At 35.8% G+C, this 22,679-nt stretch overlaps 2 protein-coding genes and 1 long non-coding RNA gene across 5 annotated transcripts; all 3 read right to left on the bottom strand.

Moving 5' to 3' along the window:
• Positions 1 to 161: 161 nt before the first annotated feature.
• Positions 162 to 6,463, bottom strand: LOC104121042 (uncharacterized). Of its 3 annotated transcripts, none has more exons than XR_011412234.1 (6): positions 4,481 to 6,463; positions 4,286 to 4,367; positions 2,251 to 4,183; positions 1,839 to 1,906; positions 508 to 670; positions 162 to 410 (listed from the first exon to the last, which is right to left on the bottom strand). It is a non-coding gene; the product is annotated as an uncharacterized lncRNA (long non-coding RNA). The 3 variants fall into 3 exon arrangements; XR_011412236.1 differs by having other exon boundaries at positions 4,102 to 4,183; XR_011412235.1 differs by lacking the exon at positions 2,251 to 4,183.
• Positions 6,464 to 9,025: 2,562 nt separating this feature from the next.
• On the bottom strand, positions 9,026 to 10,542 carry LOC104121040 (beta-1,3-galactosyltransferase pvg3-like). The gene has a single exon (XM_009632936.4). It carries the CDS (start codon positions 10,202 to 10,204, stop codon positions 9,122 to 9,124), a length of 1,083 nt encoding a protein of 360 aa, XP_009631231.1. The 5' UTR covers positions 10,205 to 10,542; the 3' UTR covers positions 9,026 to 9,121.
• A 3,728-nt stretch (positions 10,543 to 14,270) lies between these two features.
• On the bottom strand, positions 14,271 to 17,395 carry LOC138901309 (uncharacterized). Its single transcript, XM_070189065.1, has 6 exons — positions 17,329 to 17,395; positions 16,913 to 17,213; positions 16,328 to 16,651; positions 15,681 to 15,751; positions 15,074 to 15,124; positions 14,271 to 14,359 (listed from the first exon to the last, which is right to left on the bottom strand). Exons 1-6 carry the CDS (start codon positions 17,393 to 17,395, stop codon positions 14,271 to 14,273), a joined length of 903 nt encoding a protein of 300 aa, XP_070045166.1.
• Between the last annotated feature and the right edge of the window lie 5,284 nt (positions 17,396 to 22,679).

Raw genomic sequence — 22,679 nt, 5'->3', positions numbered from 1 at the left:
ATGGTAGACACAAAGGAGCATGCAAACGCTATTATTTTATGAATATGTAAATCCACTAGATTTTCAAACATTCAAGTCATAAGGAACCATATGTATCCATTAAAAAATAGCTAGTGAGGAAAGAATTCATAAGAAAATACAATCTTGGATGATTAGCCATATTCTGATTCTCAAACAAATGTATTAGTAGCATTTGAAAAAGGCCATTTTCACTACACGATATGTTGGTACAAATTAATAAAGTTCCTCTTAAAGGTACAAAACATAATCTTCCTTTGATCCGGTTTCAAACCGTCAAGCATCGATGAAATTGACCTTTAAATGTCAGCTATTGAAAACAAAATAAGCTCTTGGTTAACAAATTCAGTGTATGAAATATACTTTTCTTTCTGGTTTAGATGGGTATCAGGCTGCAAAGCATAAAAAATAAAGAATGATCAGTTAAATAATTAGGAAATTTTGGATGTATGCTAATCAAACTATAATAAAAGTATTAATGGTCCCAACCTCAAGTTGTCTACGCCAATTCTTCCTTGCTTTTATCTTCTTCTGATTGAAATCAAGTTCTATGGATTCCCCATCTTAGTTACCCGTCCAGACAATTGTTTCCGTGTTTCTAAAGATCTTGAAAGTACTCGTTTCCTTATTTTGAAGTACTTGTTCCAAACCCCTATCAAAGAACAATTAGTAGAGAGTCAAGTTTGATGGTTTATAAAATGTCTGGTATAAAACCTTATAATAGTACTTAATGGACCAACCACTTTAATTGGCACCCAAAGTCTATCTTCATGACTCAAACCCAGACATGATATAAAATGACAGTATCGTCACACTTGTGTAATTAGCATCAAAACGCCTTATAGTGGCTGGTCAAGCCATGAAACAATTATTTAGCTATAGAAGATACAAATTATAGATAGGGATTTGAATTTAAAGATAAAACATGTCTTCGGATAAATTAGAATTGATAAGTTTTGTTATGCATAATAGAAATGATACAATCAAATATAGATTAGAAGAAGACTTCCGTCTAATCCACTCCGTTAGAAGTAGTTATTTAAAAATGAAGCTAAACACTTTCACATCTATTGCAAATATTTATCTTTTTATTTAAATTAAAATTTTCCTTTTTTATTCAAATTCAAATTTATATTATAATTTTTATTAACTTTTGTCCTAAGGTTTAAAAGTATTCCATAATGCACGAAAATTCTCTTGCATATGAATTTTAAAGGAAAAAGTAAATTTGTAGATTATTGAGTAACCAATGTACATCATGTTTAGTTAAAAGTAAAGCATCAATATTGAATATTTTTACAAAATATATTATTGTACCTTTTTAGATTGTGATTTGACATTTAAGCGTGATTAAAAAAAGGTGTCAGAATATAGTAGAAAATATTCCATTCATGATTTCAAGAAAAGTTAAGAAAGCATAAGTTAATCAAGCAAAGAAATAACAAACAAATATAAATTATTAGTTAAGTTATATTACGGGGAAAAAGGTACTCAAATGCATTATGCATCATTTCTATCCCTAACCAGTATAATAGTGTAATGAAATATTAAAACAATATTAAAATATCAAATTGGATTCTCATAGTATATAGACGACAATTAACTTAGATAATATGTTTACTATAACATAAAAAGATAAAGAAAGTAGAGTTGCTAAATTATGTTCATATTACAAAATAATCACATGATACCAAAATAATGTGCGTCACCTCCAAAATAATCACCCGTCACCTAGCATGTGCGTCACCTCCAAAATAATCACATGATACCAAAATCCGAGGTTTAATACCCTCAAGACTAGATTTAAAACTGTTATTTACCTCAAAACGTGAAACTCTTTACTCTGCTATGCCTTTGCTTCGCAAATCGGCCTCTGAATGCCTCGAATCTAGTCACAAATAATTTGTTTCAGTCAATAAAATTTATTGGAATTAATTCCATAAGAAAGTACTAATTTTTCATAAGAATCCGAAATTTAGCTCAAAAATCGCCCGTGGGGCCCACGTCTCGGAACCCGATAAAAGTTACAAAATCCAAAAACCCATTCAACCACGAGTCTACTCATACCAATTTTACCAAAATCCGACCTCAACTCGACCCTCAAATCTATAAATCTTATTTTCAAATTTCTAAGTTCCAATCTCCGATTTACACCTCAAAATCATGTAATCTAGTCGGATTATTGGATGATAATTCAACATTATGGAGTAGAAATGATCACAAGGAACTTACCTTAAGTTGTCCTTGAAAATATATCAAAAATCGCCTCTCCTCAAGCTCCAATTTGTCAAAAATGGCGAATGTGACGAAGTCTTTGTTTTTATAATTCTGCCCAAACAACCTCGGTTCTGCCTCGATCTTGGCCTTCGATCGAGGTCCTCGATCCTAGAACTCGATCCTGACCCTCGATCCTGGTCCTCGGTCCTAGGCCTTCGATCATGTCTTCGACCCTGCCTTCGACCGTGACCCTCGACCCTGGGCTCGATCATGGCTTCGATCGTGGCCCTCAACCCTGGGCTCGATCATGGCTTCGATCGTGGCCCTCGGCCCTGAACTCGATCTGAGCTCGATTTCTGTCAGAAGAAATTTCCAACAGAAGGAAATTGCAGCAGCTGTTGTAGTTTAATTTTTGATCCGTTAACCATCCGAAACTCTCCCGAGGCCCTCGGGTCCTCAACCAAATATACCAACAAGTCCTAAAATATCATACGAACTTAGTCGAATCCTCAAACCACCTCAAACAACGCTAAAACCATGAATTACGCCCCAATTCAAGCCTATTGAACTTTGAAATTTCTAATTTCTACAAATAACGCCGAAACCTATCAAATCACGTCCGATTGACCTCAAATTTTGCACACAAGTCATAAATGACATAACATACCTATTAAAATTTTCAGAATCGGATTTTGACCCCGATATCAAAAAGTCAACCCCTCGGTCAAACTTTCCAAAAATTTAACTTTCGGCATTTGAAGTCTAATTCCTCTACGGACCTCCAAACAGTCTTCCGGACGCGCTCCTAATTAAGTCCGAAATCACCATACGGAGCTATTGAAATTATCAGAATTCGAATCCGAGGTCGTTTACACATAGGTCCATATCCGGTCCACTTTTCTAACTTAATTATTTTTTTCAATTAGGAGACTAAGTGTCTCATTTCACTCCGAATTCCTTCCGGACCCGAACCAACTAACCCGATGAGTCATAAATCAATAGCAAGGCATAAATTTAGCAGTAAATGGGAAAATGAGGTTATAATATTCAAAACAACCGGCCGAGTCGTTACAGAATGAAAAAATAGGATTTTTTTCTTTATTTCTTTTGTTACAATAAATTTCAATTTTCACACAAAAAAAAAATTATAGGAGAGAAAATAAAACATTTCATTCTATCATTTTGTAGTCATTCTGTTGATCCAATTTTTACTTCATCAATATCATTTGTTACAGTCAATATAACATCCACTTTGGAAAAGTCCTTCATATTTATCCAAAAACTCAGCACACAAAATTGCGAAATGCATATAAAATAACATTTGGAAAAACATACTCTGTCCTTGAATTATTGGAGCGGCGAAATTGAAAATGTCAAAAGAAAGATTAGTGCGCATAAAATATGTAGTGCTGCTAAGACCGATATTTAAAACCAGTAAATAGAAAGTAAAATATCCTACTTAGATGAGCAAGTTAATCTACAAAGAAAATATATAGTTTTCAAGCTTTCCATCAGTTTCCTTCCCTCCCATAGAAAACAAACGTAATCATTCCACATAAAATATAGTAAGAAGGTCTTTAAGAACCTATATAACATAATCCTTAGAAAACTTAAATATTAAAAAAATTGAAACATGCATCTACCATAACTGTTCAATAATCATCTAGCATATTGTTAAGTTGAAACTTTACCTTTTATAGGCATAACTGTAAATAGTACAAAAATTAATTTACCTTTGAAAATGTTTCATGAGTATAAAATTGGAATAGTTTTCTCCAGTAAGTTGCTCTACCAAAAGAAACAAAGAAGAAGAAATAGAGGAAAGCAGAAAAGAAGAAAGTGAAAAGAGAAGGGACAGTTGCCAACCAAAAAAAAGACATAAAAACGATGAATACTTCAACAGCAAAACATTATTTAAAATTCCATATTTGGATACTTGATCTCCTTCCTATAACCATGACCAAACAAATGAAGAAGATAAGTAAGGGGAAAAAAGGGATTAGAGAAATGAAAATCATAAGAAATATACTGAATTGGTGAAGATTCTTACTGGCACAAATCAACAAATTTACTTGTTTTTTTGCTCCAAGTTCTTTTGAAACCATGACCTGCTATCCAAACCACTCCTTGTCCTAAACACAAATGTAGCACATTCAGATTTTGAATTAAGTAACCAATCAACCAAGTTGCAATAGTGAAACTTTCTACCTTCAGATGAAAAACTGGGAAAAGAAAAGCGTTCTACCTTCTGATCATCTTCTCCGTTAAACTTCTTCTCCTTTGTTATTTTTTTTCTCTGCCTTGAGTGCCATTGCAGTTGAAACTTGAGGCGTTTGAAATTGAAAATTATGTGTTTGGTTGAAACGACGGGGAAAACGTGAAGGCTTTGGCTTGAAACGGTACTTAAGAAGATTGTAACTATTGCCTTGTCTATATCCTTATTATTAGGAGTTGTAACTGTAATTAAATGTGAACTTTTAAATTTTGATAATAATTGTTTGTTTATTGTTAACTAAAAAAAATCTTAATTTCCATAAAATAACTGCCCAACATGGGAGGCAGTATCCCTTTTTTTTTTTTTTTGTGAATCCGTTGGATGAATGTTTTTTTTGCCTATTTTCTAGTTCTAGTTTCAAATTAACTCCAACTTTTTTGGAGACGTGTCTTAAAAAATGACACTTGTTGAATTATAGTTATGCCATTTTGTATCATTACATTCTTTTGCTTCTCCTTTTATATATAGATAGCCATAAAATAACTGCCCAACATGGGAGGCAGTATCCCTTTTTTTTTTGTGAATCCGTTGGATGAATGTTTTTTTGCCTATTTTCTAGTTCTAGTTTCAAATTAACTCCAACTTTATTGGAGACGTGTCTTAAAAAATGACACTTGTTGAATTGTAGTTATGCTATTTGGTATCATTACATTCTTTTGCTTCTCCTTTTATATATAGATAGATTTTCTAGTTCTAGTTTCAAATTTCATATTAACTCCAACTTTATTGGAGATGTGTCTGAATTGTAGTTATGCCATTTGGTATCATTACATTCTTTTGCTTCTCCTTTTATATATAGATAAATAGATATAGATTATTTCTTCTTAATTCGAATTATCTATGGTTCCTAATTTGCCAAATTAGACTTGTAGTGTTCTTCTGAAATGTTACTCGCCTATTAAAAGCATATTAATACCTATATCATTATGAAATTAATCTATTATGAACACTCCGAGGTCACGATATTTAGTTAAGCGAGGTGACTAGGTATATTCCTATCATAACTAAATCCGCACCTTACCCCTAGGGCTGAGTTCAAGTACTCTTTAATTCTTTTCTAATCTAAAAATGATTCTATAAACTTGATAGTATATAGAACTAGACTGTCGACAAAGTAATTATGTGCAGAATTAAAGAAATAACCACATGATGACAATTTGTATTAAAAGAGAAACAATCGTTAAACGTCAATATTCATGGCTAGCCACAACGAGATGATAGAGAAATTAGCCACGGCTAGAGTTCATCTCAAAACAATGATAAAATTTCATAAACTAACAAAGAAGATGGAAGAAAAATAGAAACTCATCGCCCAATTCCTTTCGTCTTTGCTCCTCATCTGTTCCTCGCCTCCAAAGTAGTGTATCCCCCTCTAAAAGACGTTTCTTGGGGTATATATTACCTAGGGTAAGTTTGGGGTAGCATCATCCAATACCTGGTCGGATAGAATAACTGGGGTGCTCATTTGCGTCGCACACTACGCGAGGATCGATAGCCGTCCGTCTTCATACAATTGTGCCCAAGATATGAAGCGTAAATCTACTAAAAACATGTATTTTTTGCGGAATATCAGTTACTCCCACAATTGAAACCATTAATTAGTTCTTTTTCTTTTTCTTTTTATAGTTTGTGGGAAACAAGGGGTTCAATTGGGTCAACTGTGATAAGGAAGCCAATTGTACACACTGACGGCTGTTCAAATGATGACCTTTAGATAATCTTAGTGGGCGTTTGGACGTAAGAATTGTAAAATTCTAAAAAAGTGAAAAACAATTTCAAGTGAAAATGATTATTTGAAACTTAGAGTTGCGTTTGGACATGAATATAATTTTGGGTTGTTTTTGAATTTTTGTGAGTGATCTGAGTGAATTTTGAAAAATAATTTTTTGGAGTTTTTCAAATTTTCCAAAAATTCCAAAATTCATCTTCAAGTGAAAATTAAAAATTTCATGGCCAAACGATAATTTTGGAAAAAAATAATTTTTATTTGAAAAAAAGCGAAAACTTTTGTATGGCCAAACGGCCCCTTACTGTCTTCACAGAACCACTTAATTTCTTTGATGGGGTAAAATACAAACTTTCAGTCAATTTTCACAAACAAATAAAAAAAACTCTGTCAGTTTGAAAGTCACAATAGAAATTTATTCCCTAAAGAATATTTAAAAAAAAAAGCAGAATGGCCTAGTAGACCCCTAAACATATTTCGGTTTGACATCCCGGTCCTTCTACTTAAATTGTTTTTATTCAAACTCTTTTAATTAATCAAAACCTATATTTTAACCACCTCTGACCGTTGACCAATCATACGTGGCAACATTATGACTGAGTTGGACAACAAGCGTGTAATTCACGCATGCAACGAGCGTGAACATAAATAATTGGCCTAAGAAATGATTGAACTAACAAGAAAAATAATAATAATAATAATAATAAAAAAAACAGTCATATACAAAGGAAAAAACTAACCCCCCCCTTCCCGTTCTTCCCCAAAACCCATCTCCCATTTTCTATTTCTTTTTCTCTTTCTTCCCCGTTCTCTCCCACCCGTCACCCCCCACCTGCACCCCCTTCCCGTTCTCCCTCCCAATTTTCACCCAAAAACTATTTTACCTTGAACCTATTCTCATCCAACAGACAAAAACTATTGTAATTTCCAGATAACACTTTTCTAAAGAGCAAATGATGAGTTGTCCGATTTTAATGGAGAAGTAAATTTGCTTTTTTGAGAAAAAAATCTATTCAATTTATCTAGTAATGAAGTGTGTTGTTTGCCAATAATAAGAAACCAATGGAGAATGAAGAGTGATCTCCAAATTTTAATGGAGAAGTAAAATTCTGAAGATGATTGGGAAGTGAATTTATCTTTTTGGTTGTATCGGTGAAGGAATAAAGATGGAGGAGTGCGGAAGAGTTTTATTGTGACTAACTTGCGAAGGTTCATGGTATTCTCCGGTGGCCGGTGGAATTTTTCGGCGATGGCAGTGGTGGAGTTGTTGGCGGTAAGGAGAAGAGATGGTGGACTAGGTGAAAACAAATGTAGATAAAGTCAAAAAATAAAAGCAAAAAAGTCAAAAGGGTTTGTTTTTATTTTTTGTAAACTAAAAAATGACATGGTATATTTTATCCTATGTGGATTCTGATATGGCGCGATTGTGAGACACACATCGTCACAAAGTTTCAAAACATAGATTTTTTATCAAGTAGAAGGGTTTGGATGAAAAAAAGTGAAATAAAAGGACCGATATGTCAAACCGAAACAAGTACAAGTGTTTACTAGGCTATTCTGTCAAAAACAAATATTAAGTTTTATTATGGAGAAAGCTGGAGTTAAAGAAAAATTGAGCTTCACAAATAAATATAAAGGGGCCAAATTTTTTGGTCAGGAGTCTAGATATTCAAATCTCTCATTTTTTTAATTTCTATTTTTTCTTTATGCTTTGTGGGTGGGTGGAGTTTGGGGTGGGGAGGTTTGCCTTTCCGTGCGCTGCAATTTAGAAGTCGCTAGCTGTCCTTTGCAGTCACATGCATTTATTCTATCTTGGCGGAAATAAGGTTATGGAAGTGAGCCTAACTTTAGTCTCACTCCAGATTAGGCAGCTTCTTGCTTGCACTTTTGGTCAAATTGTCAACCGCATCTGTAGTTTCTAATTAGGTAATTTTGCATGAGAATGGAAACTGCTTTATGTAACCTACTCTTCACCATGCATGAATTTCATGTGCGTGAAAAGTTGATCTCATTTTGGTAATCACATATTGTGTATACGGTTAAAATCAGCCCCACCCGATTTTACCGTTTGACTGAGACCGGGAGTTTGCATCGAAGGACGGTCTCGTAACGGAATAGGCCATATCACAAGGATAAGGTACCGAGTTCAGAACCGAGGTACCTGTCGAGATCGAGGCTAGTAGCGATCGAAACCAAATGAGACAGACATTGAGCAAGATCGAAGATAGCATAATAACAGAAAGACAAGATATTCGGGGCTGACCGAGGATCATGGCGTAAATCTCGGTGACTGGCCGATGATCATGGCATAAATTCGGAACGGATCAAATCAGAAACGGTTAATTAGCTAATCATGGGGTTTCTTTCTGTAATTAGAATTGTACCATAAGTGGAACTCCTCTGCTATATAAATGGGGATTCTAATCATTTGGAGGACACGGTTGACAGACACAAAAAGCAACATAATTCTCTTTATTGTTTTCACCATTGTTATTGAGCTTGTTATACTTTCATAATTCTTGCATCATTCAATTCGAGGGCACTCTAGAGGGTTTGAATTCCGTTTCAATACTGGTTCGCTTTATTTTATAGTTCATTTCTGTTATTAATCTTTATATTTATCTATCGATATTAAGTGAAATCACGTATCTTTAGAACTTCATTATAAGTTTAATTGTTATCCAATTATAAGGGTAAACATATTGATTTTTGTTTGAAAATAGATATAATTAGGTTATTAAGATATTATGAAACCCGTTAAAAATTTAAATGCTAGATTGTGTAATGAATTTCTGCAACTTGTTTCTCTTTGAATCATCTCAAAAAAATTGTCACGTTAACTAGAGAACTAAAACAGAGGAAAATACGTGTTTGCCTAAGGTATATCATATATGATACAACTTAGATGGTTTAAGATCCCTAGTGACATTGAAATAGTTGAGCGTCTGAATCCACTTTTCTTGATTCTTGAGCATATGAACTGCAATCGTGTCCGGCCACAGCTCGTGCGTGCATCTCGTCGGCGGCTCGGGGAAATTGTACATAGACCATTTGGCATTGTACCGATGTCTTGCCCGGTGACCATCTCGGAGCCACTCTCCAAAAACCTTGTCTTCTGGGCCTTCTAAATGGCTTTTAGGAATATCAGAATCTCTTATCCATTCTGCGATATCCCAACTCACTAAATAACCCATTCCTGACATGTAATGAACAAAAGGGTCCATGCTTGGACATGGAATAACATAACCATAGTACAAATCTTCCCTAGGCAATGGCCTTAGGGATTCTACAAAACTCTCAAGCCTTATATATGTGTCATCGTCGGCTTTCATCACGTAATGATAAGGTGGATAATATGGCTGGTCATCTGAGACTGAAAATAGCTCTGGCAAGCTGGAAAAATAGGTATACGTCTTGCCTTTGTTCATATTTTCTTGGCAGTTTAGGATGATGATATCGTCGTAACGCATTATTTCAAGTGCTACTAATACCTTTTGATCTTCTTTTGTTAGATTGCAGAACACAAACTTGATGTCAACCTTTGCACCCATTATTGGAGGTTGTGTTCCATAGATTAGACGCAGGAAGTGTCGCTTTTGGTACTGATCGGGAAGTGTCAAAATTCCTATGAGAATTCGGATTTCGTTATTGGTGGACAAGGAAGAGGAATTTACACTAAGAAAGTTTGTAGCAGAAGAAGAATTTCTAGTTGGTGTTTGAGAGAAAGCACAACTACCTAATATCAAAAAGCTGTCAAATCGGATTTCATTGATTGAAGCTAGAACGCAAAGGAATATAATAAAGAAAAATGAGGAAATGATGAAACGTCGGCCATTTGGTTTGTATGTCTTCATCGTAACATGTAAAGCAAAGATTTGTGAAGGAAAAAAGGCTAAAGAGCGAAGCTTTGAGAGAATGAGTATATGGAGATTAAAGGGCAGCATTTCAATGTGAAAACTAGTTATCATAAAGTACACAAAGTTCCTTGAGTTTAAAGATTTTGGTTGGCCATATCGTGCTACTGAGTCCACCTATTTGACTTTGAATCAATTGGACTAAAGTACACGAAATGAGAAAATTAGGGTGGGATCCAATATGTTTCTCTCTCTTCCCACCGCTATACTCGGTGCTTAGAAAATTAGAGAAAAGGGAATAAACACTTTAGTAAAGAAAATTTGGTTCACAAAATTTTCAAAGTTTTTTATTGGGAAATAAATCATTTGTTTCACTAATTTGGTTCTTCCGAAACCGCTAAGAGATGTCAGGAATATCAAATTTCTCATATTGCCTACCATAAGATAAGATTCAAGGTGAGGGTCTGTATATGCTGGTTATGTATATCTGTGTATCTATATATATATATATATATATATATATATATATATATAGAGAGAGAGAGAGAGAGAGAGAAAGGATTCACAATTTTGACAGTGAAAGCATTTAATGTTTCCTATTGAAATTATGTACTATACAATCGAAAATTGTATACTACAGTAACCAAGTATATACATATTGTTAAAAAATTTAAATATAGTGATATTCCATATATATTGACTTGAAATCCTGAATATTCTCATAAATTACATAGGTGATAGGTTATGTTTAGATTGATAACCAGTTAAATAAATATTTTTTTTCCAAGGCGATAGCATATTAAACGTCTTCCTTTGCCAACCATTTGATATAACATGTGCTATGATTATTCTTGTTCGCAGGACTTAGTCCTGTAACTAATAGGTGGGCTCTTTTGTTGCGATATATATATATATATATATATATATATATATATATATATATATATATATATATATATATATATGTGTGTGTGTGTGTGTGTGTGTATTTTGATGCCTCAGATTTCAATTACTATCAGTTTAAATTCCTTCTTGATAGTTTATCATATTCTGAAAGTGATGCTTTATACTTTAATGTCACCCGGGGTGATTTGTGTGATTTCCGATTTTCGCGTGCACTGATTATAGAAGGACCTAATTCTTCTATGTGTTCCTTATACTACTGTTGCGGAAATAGTAAATGCGGAAAGTAAAGAACACAAATATTTTTATGTGGAAAGCACTCGGCTCAAAAGATGAAAAAACCACGACCTACTACTCAATAGGATTTTTCCCAACACTTCACTAAATCACTGAGCCAAAACAATATTTACAAAACTCTTTGTAAACCTAAGGATTACCTCTAATCCCGTTGTGGTAACCAACCTCTAACTGTTGCGACAACTTCAAGTTAACTCTAACTTGAATACTCAGAGTACCTAATACAATTGCCTCTAGATAAAGCTGAAAGGTACAATTTGAAAAGCCCTACTACAATTGAACTAGAATAAGAGACAGACACTTGGAACTGATTTTTCTATCTGGTTCATGTAGCTTCAGGTTCGCACACTTGAATCACACAAGAATTATTTTCAAAATGCCTTGCTATTTTGCTCTCAACTCACGTTTAACTTCAGCGTTTGTGCGTCACTGTAGAATGAGAACATCCTGTAATTTATAGTGTTAGTAGAATATGAATAACTAGAGTTCTAATGCTACTCTTCCTTGGTGGAAGAGTTCTAGTTATCTTCAACTTCTAACTCCTCCCTTATCTTGGATAAAGTTCTTTTCGAGTAAGGAGTTCTTCTCCTTATTATTTATGCAACCTTTTCGATCAGGAGATATAAGATATAACAACTTAAGCTTATCTCCTTCACGTGCATCTCTTATGCTCGAATCTGCCCGTGTCTGTGTACACTGTGTATGGACCTGGTTCATGCTTGAGTTCCTTTGTCAATCATCAAAACTAACTTCACGTGGTCCAACAAATTCCCCCTTTTTGATGCTGACAAACTCTGTGCTTTTTCTAAGCATAGGCCTTGTGTCAACTTAACTCAACATCAACACAATGTTAGAACACTTTCCATTTTTAAGTCACAAATCATCAAGGACCAGGTTCATTAGGTTAAAAACATCATAGTCCAAAGTAAACAACACAAACTATCTTTCCCCTTTGACATTATCAAAAAGTTTCATAATTATGTTAGATAACTAGGTTTTAATAGAAATTACTCATGGCCACTAGGGCTACTTCAAATGTAATCATGGAGTCAAGCATCATTTATCAATCTAATGATATTAGTCAACTAAGAAGCATCAACAAACAGTTAGAACACAAAAATAGTTGATTATCATTTATACTAGTCATCCACAAAGCATAAAAAGAAATAAAAACACTGGATCATGAGCAAAAAGATCAAAAAGAAATCCCATCCGTGTCACTAGTGTGTCTAACTAGGCTAGGAAGGTTTTAAAGCTGGGAGGGACCAGGTTCTTGGTTCTTGGTTTGAAGAAGTTTCAGCATGTCATGAAGAATGCCATCATTCTTCTCTTTTTCCTTTGCAAGCTCAGCTCTGAGAGCATCTCTCTCAGTTTCTACTTCTGCCAACCTCTTCTCCAGCCTTTCTATTTCAGCATCCTTTGCCCCACTTTCTTGCACCAAGGCTCGCACTTTACTGTTCAGAGGTACATTTTTGGATGAACCATGTTCTATGGGAGTGGTGTGGACTTCATAGTCACAAGCAATCAAAGTGTTTGCCCCAAAGTGATTCTTGCTTGTACCAACTTCCTATTTCTTGATAGGTGCCTTGAAGTGTACGAGTACAACCATGAGAATGAACCTATCGGGTATGGCATGAGTTTTGGTGCCAGTCAGAATCCTATCGAGAAGCTGGATGGTGAATCAAGGCCAATTGATTTGCCTTCCACCGTCCAGACATTCCATAAGGACCAGGTCAATGAAGGTGGCAATGTGCTTCCTTTCTTGCCTAGGTAGCACAAATTTGTTAAAAAATTCGAACAACACTTTGTGGGGTGGCTTCATCTCACTTTTGTATATAGCCTTGGGCTCAAGCTCTTCTTCATTGTCACCAAACTTTCTTTTAATGGCAAGAGCAGTAAGAAGATTCCTTAGACTTAGCCATTTGAGTTTCTTGTAATCATTGTACCCTGCAACAGGTACGCTTAAGATCTGTCCCAGTTCCTTGTCATCAAAACTCACTGACACCCCCTTCACTACACTGGTGATTCTACCATTCTTGATCTCACAATTTGCCATGAACTCCACAATCTCAGCTCTAGCAAGCTTTCCATCCATATGAAGTACCATGTCCTTCCAACCTTGCAATTGTAATTTTTCCAACAGTATCACCATGCCCTCCTCCTCCAAGTTCCTAAGGAGTCTACTTTTCAAGATGGTTCTTTTCCCAAACTTAACCATCTTGTCCTTCTCTGCATCTTCTTCTTCTTCTTCTTCTTCTTCTTCTTCTTCTTCTTCTTCTTCTTCTTCTTCTTCTTCTTCTTCTTCTACTATTTTTACTTTTCTAGACTTCAAAGCAGACCTGGTTCTTCTGGCCAAGGTAGATGGACCTGCATACTTTGTCTTTGACACAAACTTCTTTGAGGAAGTCTTGATCTTCTTTGCCTTTGGAGTCACAACCTCCATTTCTTCTGCCTCCTCTTTATCATGAAGAACCAGGTCCATCTCCTCAATTTCAACTGCCTCAACAGGCTCGCCCACCTTCTTCTTTCCCTTAGCAGCAACTTTTCTCTTACTTTTTTCTAAGGCCTTTTCCAGTTCAGCCTCACTCCGCTTCTTCTGACTCCCTATATCTCTTCATCTTGTAGGAGGAGTCTCTACAGGGATAGACGAGGCAGCCTTTATTTTCTTGTTTGCCCTAGCAGTACGAGGGACTTTAACTACTGAACTCCTTTTCCTTTTAGGATTGTAACTGTCAGACACTTTTCTTAGTAGGTCCTCGAGGGGTTCCTGCACAGAAGGAACAGGTTCTTGAACCTTCTTCCCCAATCTAACCAACCCCTTAGTAGCTTCTCTAGACCCATTTCCCCCTTTTTCTCTCATACTTTGTTCTTTTCCACGCGATTCCTCACACCATACTTCCATAGCTCCTATTTCTTCAGTTAAACCAACATGAGTGGGTGAAGATTAAGCCACTCTTTTTTCCATTCCCCTCACATTTCCTCAAGCACCCTCACTCTCCTTTTCTTTTTTCCTTTTATTTTTACTACCAATCATCTCAGACCCAGCAATCTCTACCCCAGCCACAATTCCTGCCAAAACAAATCAAGTTTCCAGATTTGCAGCAACCTCAGAGATTACTTCAGATGTAACTTTAGGTCCAGATATTACCTGCTCTGTTTAAGAAGAAACAGTTTCTTCCCCCTCAGTAGCAGACTTGAATGATTCATCAGATTTCTAGGGTTCGTATGCCTGCCTTGCCTTCAGTTTCTCATTGATTTTCTTGATTTGTTCTCCTCTAGCAACTACTTTGCGAGCAAGCATCTTAAATCTTCCTTTATTGGAGATAGGTGTGGTTGAGGGTGTGGTGGAAGGAGTGGGTATTGATTCTTTGGGTGGTGATGAGGGATTCTCTTAAGTGTTTTCCATTGATGTGTTTGGGTATGATAAACGAGAGTATGTTTATGTTTGGACGATGAGAGAAGATAGAGAGAATTGTTTGACGGCTTAGACTTTGAAGTGAAGAAACAACTAAGGCCTAATCAATTTAAAGAAGTAGAGTTTAATTGGGTAACAACTACTTTTTCAGAAGTTCAGAGTTCTAATCAAATTGGGAGTCAGTTCAGAGAGACATTTATGACTCTCCCTAAAATCTAGGCACTTATTGTGTTTTTGGGATTCCTTTGAATGAAACTGGTTCATTTTGTAATAAATAAGGTCAAGGAGGTTAGGATTAAATGGGACTCTCCATTTGATCATAATCCAAATATAATTATTTCAAAATACTCTTAGTGTAGAATACGTACCATGTAATCTTGATGAACCAGGTACTTCACTGAGAAATCTCTTGTGTAAGTCTGAATTTTCCAAAAAAATAAAGATAATATCATTAGAGATTACTGAGACATTTTAGCACATGGCACAAGAGTATACTGATGAAAGTATGTGACTGAGCAGAATCTAATCTAGTTATGTACAAAAATTCATAGTTTTTCTAACCAATATTTTGAGTTAGAACTGGTTCCTTTTAGGTGATCTTAATCATCCCTAATTCTAACACGTTCCTTTCAATGTGATCTCTACTTAAAGCCTTTGTGAAGATGTCAGCTATTTGTTTGTTAGTAGCACAAAATTCCACAGTGATCAAGCCCTTCTCATAGTTGTCCCTCAAAAAATGATGCCTAACATCTATGTGCTTAGTTCTCTTGTAATGAACCGAGTTCTTAGTTATACTAATTGCACTAGTGTTATCACAAAAGATGGGAATACAACCTACATAAATTCCAAAGTCCATTAATTGTTGTTTGATCTACAACAATTGAGCACAACATGAGGCAACAACAACATACTCATCTTCAGCAGTAGATAAGGCCACAAAATTTTGCCATACTGATCCAAGAAAGTGTGCCATACCTGAGGTGCTCTTTCTATCCACAAAAAAACTTGCATAGTCAGCATCAACATATCCCACTAAGTTGAAATTACTACCTTTTGGATACCATAGACAGAGGTCAGTGGTGCCTTTTAGGTATCTCAAGATCCTCTTGACAGCAGTCAAGTGAGACTCCTTTGGATTCGCTTTAAATCTAGCACAAAGGCCTACACTGAAAATAATGTCAGGTCTGCTAGCAGTGAGATATAAAAAAGAGCCAATCATTCCCCTATACAACTTCTGATCAACGGATGAACCATGTTCATCTACATTCAATTTTGTGGCTGTTGCTATATGAGTGTCAATTTCTTTGGAATCTTCAATTTAAAACCTTTTAAGCAACTCTTTCACATACTTCTACTGATGGATCATAGTTTCATTTGAATTTCTTTTAATTTTTAAGCCTAAAAAGAAATTAAGCTCACCCATCATACTCATTTCAAATTCACTCCTCATTAGTTTAGCAAATTCTCTACTTAACTTATCAGTAGTTGCTCCAAAAATTATATCATCGACATATATCTGAACTACCAAGAGATCTTTACCTTTTTATTTCAAGAATAAATTATTATCAATTTTACCTCTCTTGTAGCCATGCTCAAGCAAGAATTTTGATAATCTTTCATACCATGCTCTTGGAGCCTGCTTGATCCCATAAAGTGCCTTGTCAAGGTTGTACACACGATCAGGACAGTCCTTGTTTTCAAAGCCCGAAAGTTGTTTGACAAACACTTCTTCCTTTAGATACCCATTGAGCAAGGCACTCTTGACATCTATCTGATGGAGAGTGAATTTCATATAAGCAGCAAAGGTTATAAGGAGTCTAATTGCCTCCAATCTTGCAACTGGAGAAAAGGTCTCATCATAGTCTATGTCCTCCTCTTGACTATATCCTTGAACCACCAATCTTGCCTTGTTCCTTGTAACTATCCCATCTTCGTCAAGTTTGTTTCTGAAAACCCATATTGTGCCAATTACTGATCTGTCTTTGGGTCTTGGTACCAAATGCCAAACTTGACTTCTCTAAAATTGGTTGAGTTTATCTTGCATTGCATTCACCTAGTCTGCATCCTGCAAAGCCTCAACAACCTTTTTAGGTTCAATAAGAGATAAAAAAGCATCAAAAGCACAAAGATTCTTCAAAGAATATCTGGTTTTGATTCCAGAGGTTGGATCAGTAATTATGTTCTCAATGGGATGAGAACTTTGATACTTGTAAGGTTTCACAACCAGCCGATTTCCCCTAGATGTTCCTTCAATATTTTGTTGCTGAGGAACAGGTTCATGGACAGGTTCCCTCGAGGTTTGAGGATCAGTTCCTCTTTGTTCAGTTCCCCCTATCAAGTTTCCCTGGGTGGAAGGACCTCTTCCATCCCCTATGCCTTCCTCTGGTGCAACTTCAGCCTGGGCTGTTGTTTCATTTGAGTTTCTTAGTAGCCCAATTGCTTTATCATCATGTTCCTGCCTCTCAGAAAGAATGTTAGTTTCATCAAAAGCCAGATGTACACTTTCTTCTACACACATAGTTCTTTTTTTATAAATCTTATAAGATTTACTATATGAAGAATATCCCAAAAATACTCCCTGATCACTTCTGGGATCAAACTTATCTAGGGAGTCTGTCTTTACCATTATTATGCACAAAGCACTTGCATCCAAATGCCCTAAGATGGGACCCAGATGCACTTCCACCCATCGTCCTGGTGGTGCTTACCACTTTCTTTCTTTTTAAAGAGGATCTTACCTACTTCTCCCTTGCACAAGCCTCACAAACTTTATCTTCCTTGAACTTAATGCTAGGCAGCCCTATAACGAAGTCCTTGGAGACTAGTTTGGTGAGTTGACTTAGACGAGCATGTCCAAGTCTCTTGTGCCAAAGGAGGGGATCATTATCCAACACACTTAAGCAAGTGAGTTTATTTTCTGAAAGTGTGGACAGATCTACAACATATATGTTGTTCACTCTTTTTCGTTCCAAAACTATATTGTCAGTGGTAAGATTAATCACAAAGCATTTTGTAAAGGAGAATGCTACCATGTTACCTCTATCACACAATTGTGATACACTTATTAGACTGTACTTCCGTCCATCTATCAAGTAGACATTCTCAATAGAGTGAAAATCAGTCTTACCTACCTTTCCACCTCCAATGATCTCACCTTTCTTCCCATTTCCAAAGGAGACATTACTTCCTTTAAGGTCCTCAAGTGAAAAGAACTAGTTCTTCTTTTCAGTCATGTGCTTTGAGCAGCCACTATCCATGTACCATATTTGGATGCTCCCCTTTACTTGGATCTGCAAAAGGAAATCAGGGGTTAGTCTTAGGAACCCAAACTAGTTTGGGCCCCTTTCTATAGGCAAAAGGATGAATCAAATTCTTTTTAGCCCAACTCGGTAGCCTATTATTCCCTTGAACAAATTCTTTATTCTTTTGACTTGCCTTTTCTTTTGCATTGCATTCACTTTTATATTGACCTGTTTTACCACAGTGTGTTCAAATCTTGTTCTCAGGAAGTGTGAGGTACTTGCTTTTGGGATCCCACTTAGGTGCCAGGTTCCCAAAGCCAAGTTCTCTTCTGTTGCTACTATGGTGTTCGTGTGGCCATGAAAGTGCATCAGAGGATCTGCTCCATTTACAAGTTCTGTCTAGCTCATGCTTGACCTTGCTTAGATCCTCCATTAGGATTCTTACCTGCTCATCCCTTTTATACAACTCATCTTTCATTTTCCTACATTTTCTTCTAGAGTGAGTTGTGTGTGATCAACTGTCTTTTTACCTGTTCCTAATTTCAGTTTTAGATTTTCAGATCTAAGCTCTAGGACAGTTGAGTTAAGTGCATGAACATGGTTCTTCAACACGGTATTTTCACTTACTGTTTCACTAACCCTAAGTTCAGGTTTTTGCACTTAGCCTTTAAAATCATACATTCTTTAAACAACTATTCCTTTTCATTTTTTACATCCTCAGATTCATCAATTAGTTTTAGAAGTAACCCAAATAACCTTTCTTTAGACAACAATTTAATCTTGTCTTTGAGATGAATTACACTTACCTCAGTTTCTTCATCAGATTCTCCAATGGCCATAAGTGCTTGTTCATCCTCATCATCATCATCTGAGCTTTCATCTGAGCTTTCTCCCCAAGCAGCGACCATAGCCTTGGTTGATCCTTTGTTGTTATTTTTCTTGGGTTGAACCTGTTCCTTCTTCTTGTTCCTTCATTCAACTCTTTCCTTCTCCATTCAATTTCTCATAAAGGACAGTTCTTAATGTGGTGATCAGTCTTTCCACACTTGTAGCAACCACCATTGGTTTGCTTCTCAGGGGCTTTTGACTTGCTATAGTTTCCACTTCTTGAAGAGCCTTTTCCTCTCCTCAGGTACTTCTAGAAGTCCTTGGTGATCATAGCCATTTCATCATCTTCTAGATTAGAACCTTTAGTGATTCTGAGTGCCAAGCTCCTTTCCTTCTTAGGTACACCCATTTTCATGTTTTGACTCCTAAGTTCATAGGCAGTGAGATTTCCAATTAATTCATCCAGCGGGAGAGTGGAAATATTCTTTGATTTCTGACTGTTAGTGATTTTGATCTCCCAAGTGATAGGCAAAACCCTAGTCAGTATCTTCTCAACTCTATCTTCTTCAGGAATAATCCTTCCAAGAGACTTTAGTTCATTTGTCAATGTAGTGAACCTTGTGTACATATCTTGAATGGTTTCTCATTCCTTCATAGCAAAGTTCTCATATTGAGAATACAATAGAGTTCCTCTAGATCTCTTCACCTGAGGTGTTTCTTCATGAGCCACTTGAAATGTGTCCCAAATTTGCTTGGCAGTGGTACAACTTTGGATTCTACTGTACTCATATAGACCAACTCCACAAACAAGTAATTTCTTGGCTTTAGCATTCTTCTCCCATTTCTTCCAGTCCTCAGCAGTGCAATTCGCTCTTGTGGCAGCTCTACTCCTTTAGCATTTATCTTTAAGGTAGCCAGTGGACCATCGATGACAATATCCCATAGCTTATAGTCTTCTCCAATAATGTGATCTCTCATCTTGTTTTTCTACCAAGAGTAGTACTGGCCGTTAAAGAGTGGTGGCCTACCAATGGATTGCCCTTCCTGGTTTCCAGGTGGTGCACTCATGTTGATCTTCTCCTAAGGTGTTAGCCTCTTCAAGGATAACCTGGCTTTGATACCAATTGATGTTTTATACTTCAATGTCACACAAGAAGAAGGGGGGGAGGGGTGATTTGTGTGATGTCCGATTTTTGCGTGCACTGATTATAGAAAAATCTGGTTCTTCTATGTGTTCCTTATACTACTGTTGTAGAAATAGTAAATGCGAAAAGTAAAGAACACAAGTATTTTTATGTGTAAAACACCCGACTCAAAAGATAAAAAAAACCACGGCCTAATACTCAATAGGCGTTTACCCAACACTTAAATAAATCAATTGAGCCAAAACAATATTTACAAAACTCTTTGTAAACCTAAGGATTACCTGTAATCCCGTTATGGCAACCAGCCTCTAACTGTTGCGATAACTTCATGTTAACTCTAACTTGAATACTCAGAGTACCTAATACAATTTTCTCTAGATAAAGCTGAAAGGAACAATTTGAAAAGCCCTACTACAATTGAACTAGATTAAAATACAAATACTTGGAACTGGTTCTTCTATCTGGTTCATGTAGCTTCAGGTTCGCGCACTTGAATCTCACAAGAGTTGTTTGCAAAATACCTTGCTATTTTGCTCTCAACTCACGTTTAACTTCAGCGTCTGTGCGTCACTATAGAGTGAGAACATCTTGTAATTTATAGAGTTAGTAGAATAGGAATAACTAGAGTTATAATGCTACTCTTCCTTGGTGGAAGAGTTCTAGTTCTCTTTAACTTCTAACTCCTCCCTTATCTTGGATAAAGTTCTCTTCGAGTAAGGAGTCTTTCTCCTTATCATTTATGCAACCTTTTTGATCAGGAGGTATAAGATATAACAACTTAAGCTCATCTCCTTCACGTGCATCCCTTATGCTCGAATCTGTCAGTGTCTCTGTACATTGTGTATGGACCTGGTTCATGCTTGAGTTTCTTTGTCAATCATCAAAACAAACTTCACTTGGGCCAACAGAAAGCTATGTATAGGCTTTTCTGTTACTTAAGTTCATTTTTTACCATTTTGTTTTTGCTCGGGAAAAAAACATAAACAATGTACTCCATAATCCATACTAGGAAATAGAAGAAAGATAGTTTGCATGCACTAACGCAATATATTTCCAACATTATAATTACTCCTACAATATTGAAAGCATTAACTAGTTTTTTTTCCTGCAAAGTTTGTGGGGAAGGAGAGATTCAATTAGTTCAAGTGTCACAAGGAAATCAACTGCATGCACACGCCATATAATACTGTTGAAATGATGACCTTTAGATATGTTTTCACATAGCTAATTCCTTGGATGGGGTTAAAAACAAACTTTGAGGAAATTTTTAAACCTTTCTCTAGTAATAAGGTATGTTTTTAAGCGGCCTCCCTTTAAAGGAGCAGAAGCATTGAGTGGTAATTATGAAAAGATTGGAAGATCTACCCCCTGATGGGCAAGGCTCTTGGTGTGTCACTGCGTCTTTCACCATCGATGGTAAATCCTTTTGCTTAGCCTATTTCCTTTTCCCTTTGAGTTCAATCCTATCAGCCTTTGAGTCACCGTCTTCGCAACCTGCCTTTTCATTCTTCGCTCTATTTTAATCATTTCGTTTGGTAGATGGAGTACCCGGGCATTCTCTTGTCTTCCCATTCCTCTAGCTCTCATTTCGCGCATGCGCTTGGACTTTTGGCTTAACAACATCAAAGCGAAATCCAACCTCTTCCAATTTTGTGTTAATAACAATTTATTTGATTCCCCCTTCCCTCCTCCTTCCTCCGTTAGTTTAGCTTCAATGGCCGCCGATGCAGGAAGAAATTCCTCTATGTGAAATTGAAAATGTCAAGGTAAGCTATGTCTTATAAATAAGAATTCTTTCAATTTTGAAGTATCATTTTTTAAATTTATTCCCCAAATACTTAAAATAAAAGAGTATTAAAAATGTTCATGGAGAAAGCTAAAGTTGAAGAAAATTCATTTAACTTCACAAATATGTAAAAAGGGTTTTAACTTTTTTGGGCAAGAGTGTTATATTAGTTCTTCAAATCTCTCTTTCTCTTTTTATTTCTAATTTCCTTTATGCTTTGTGGGTGGGTGGGGTTTTGATTTTTTGGGGAGGGAGGGGTTGCCTTTCCGTGGGCTGCAATTTAGAGGTGGCTATCCTTTGCAGTCACATGCATGTATTCTATGTTAACGGAATTAAGGTTATGGAAGTGAGCCTAACTTTAGCCTTACTCCAGATTTGGATTCTTCCTTGGAATATTTGTCAAATTAGGTATTTTCGCATGAGAGTGGAAACAACTTTATAGAATGTAACATACTCCTCAGAATCCTTGAATTTCAAGGGATTGACTATATATTGCAATAACAAATTCGCGTTAGAGAAAAAAAAAAGAATAACAATTTGTGAAAAAAAGAAGAAGATAATTTCTCATTTGATTCTGTTTACAAAATGTGCTTTGATTCTCTGATTAGTGTTATTGAAAAATAAATTTTCCACTTGAAACCTATTGTACTCTAATCTTTTCTTGAAAGTTGATCTCATTTTGGTGACCACACATGATATTGGCTTATTGAACACCGACAAAATTGGGTGAAATTTGTCGGCGTTTGACAAGATATTAAGTTGTAAGTACTTAAAATTTAATTTAATTTTTCAAATCCATTTACATGTATGGACCCAATTTCATTTGGATTGAATAGTTAATTTGGACTTTACAAATTAAATAAGTTAATTTTGTTATGAAGAATTAATTTAATAGCCATTCACCTATCTGTTTAAAATAAAAATATCATGTGAATGTATTATATATGTGTAATTAATGTATATGTAATGACCT

Source organism: Nicotiana tomentosiformis, chromosome 11 (genome assembly GCF_000390325.3).
Source record: "Nicotiana tomentosiformis chromosome 11, ASM39032v3, whole genome shotgun sequence".
NCBI classification, from domain to species: Eukaryota; Viridiplantae; Streptophyta; class Magnoliopsida; order Solanales; family Solanaceae; genus Nicotiana; species Nicotiana tomentosiformis.
The sequence above is the reverse complement of the archived record's forward strand: the minus strand, read 5'-3'. Positions and strand labels throughout refer to the sequence as shown.

Excerpts from the sequence above, each read along its gene's own strand:
- LOC104121040 (XM_009632936.4), bottom strand. The coding sequence starts at position 10,204 with ATGATAACTAGTTTTCACATTGAAATGCTGCCCTTTAATCTCCATATA.
- LOC138901309 (XM_070189065.1), bottom strand. The coding sequence starts at position 17,395 with ATGGGTGGAAGTGCATCTGGGTCCCATCTTAGGGCATTTGGATGCAAG. Across the intron at positions 16,652-16,912 it reads CTGGTTGTGAAACCTTACAA|AAACAAACTTGACGAAGATG; the intron begins GTATCAAAGTTC and ends ATGGGTTTTCAG. Across the intron at positions 15,752-16,327 it reads AAGCAGGCTCCAAGAGCATG|TAATTTCAACTTAGTGGGAT; the intron begins GTATGAAAGATT and ends TCCAAAAGGTAG.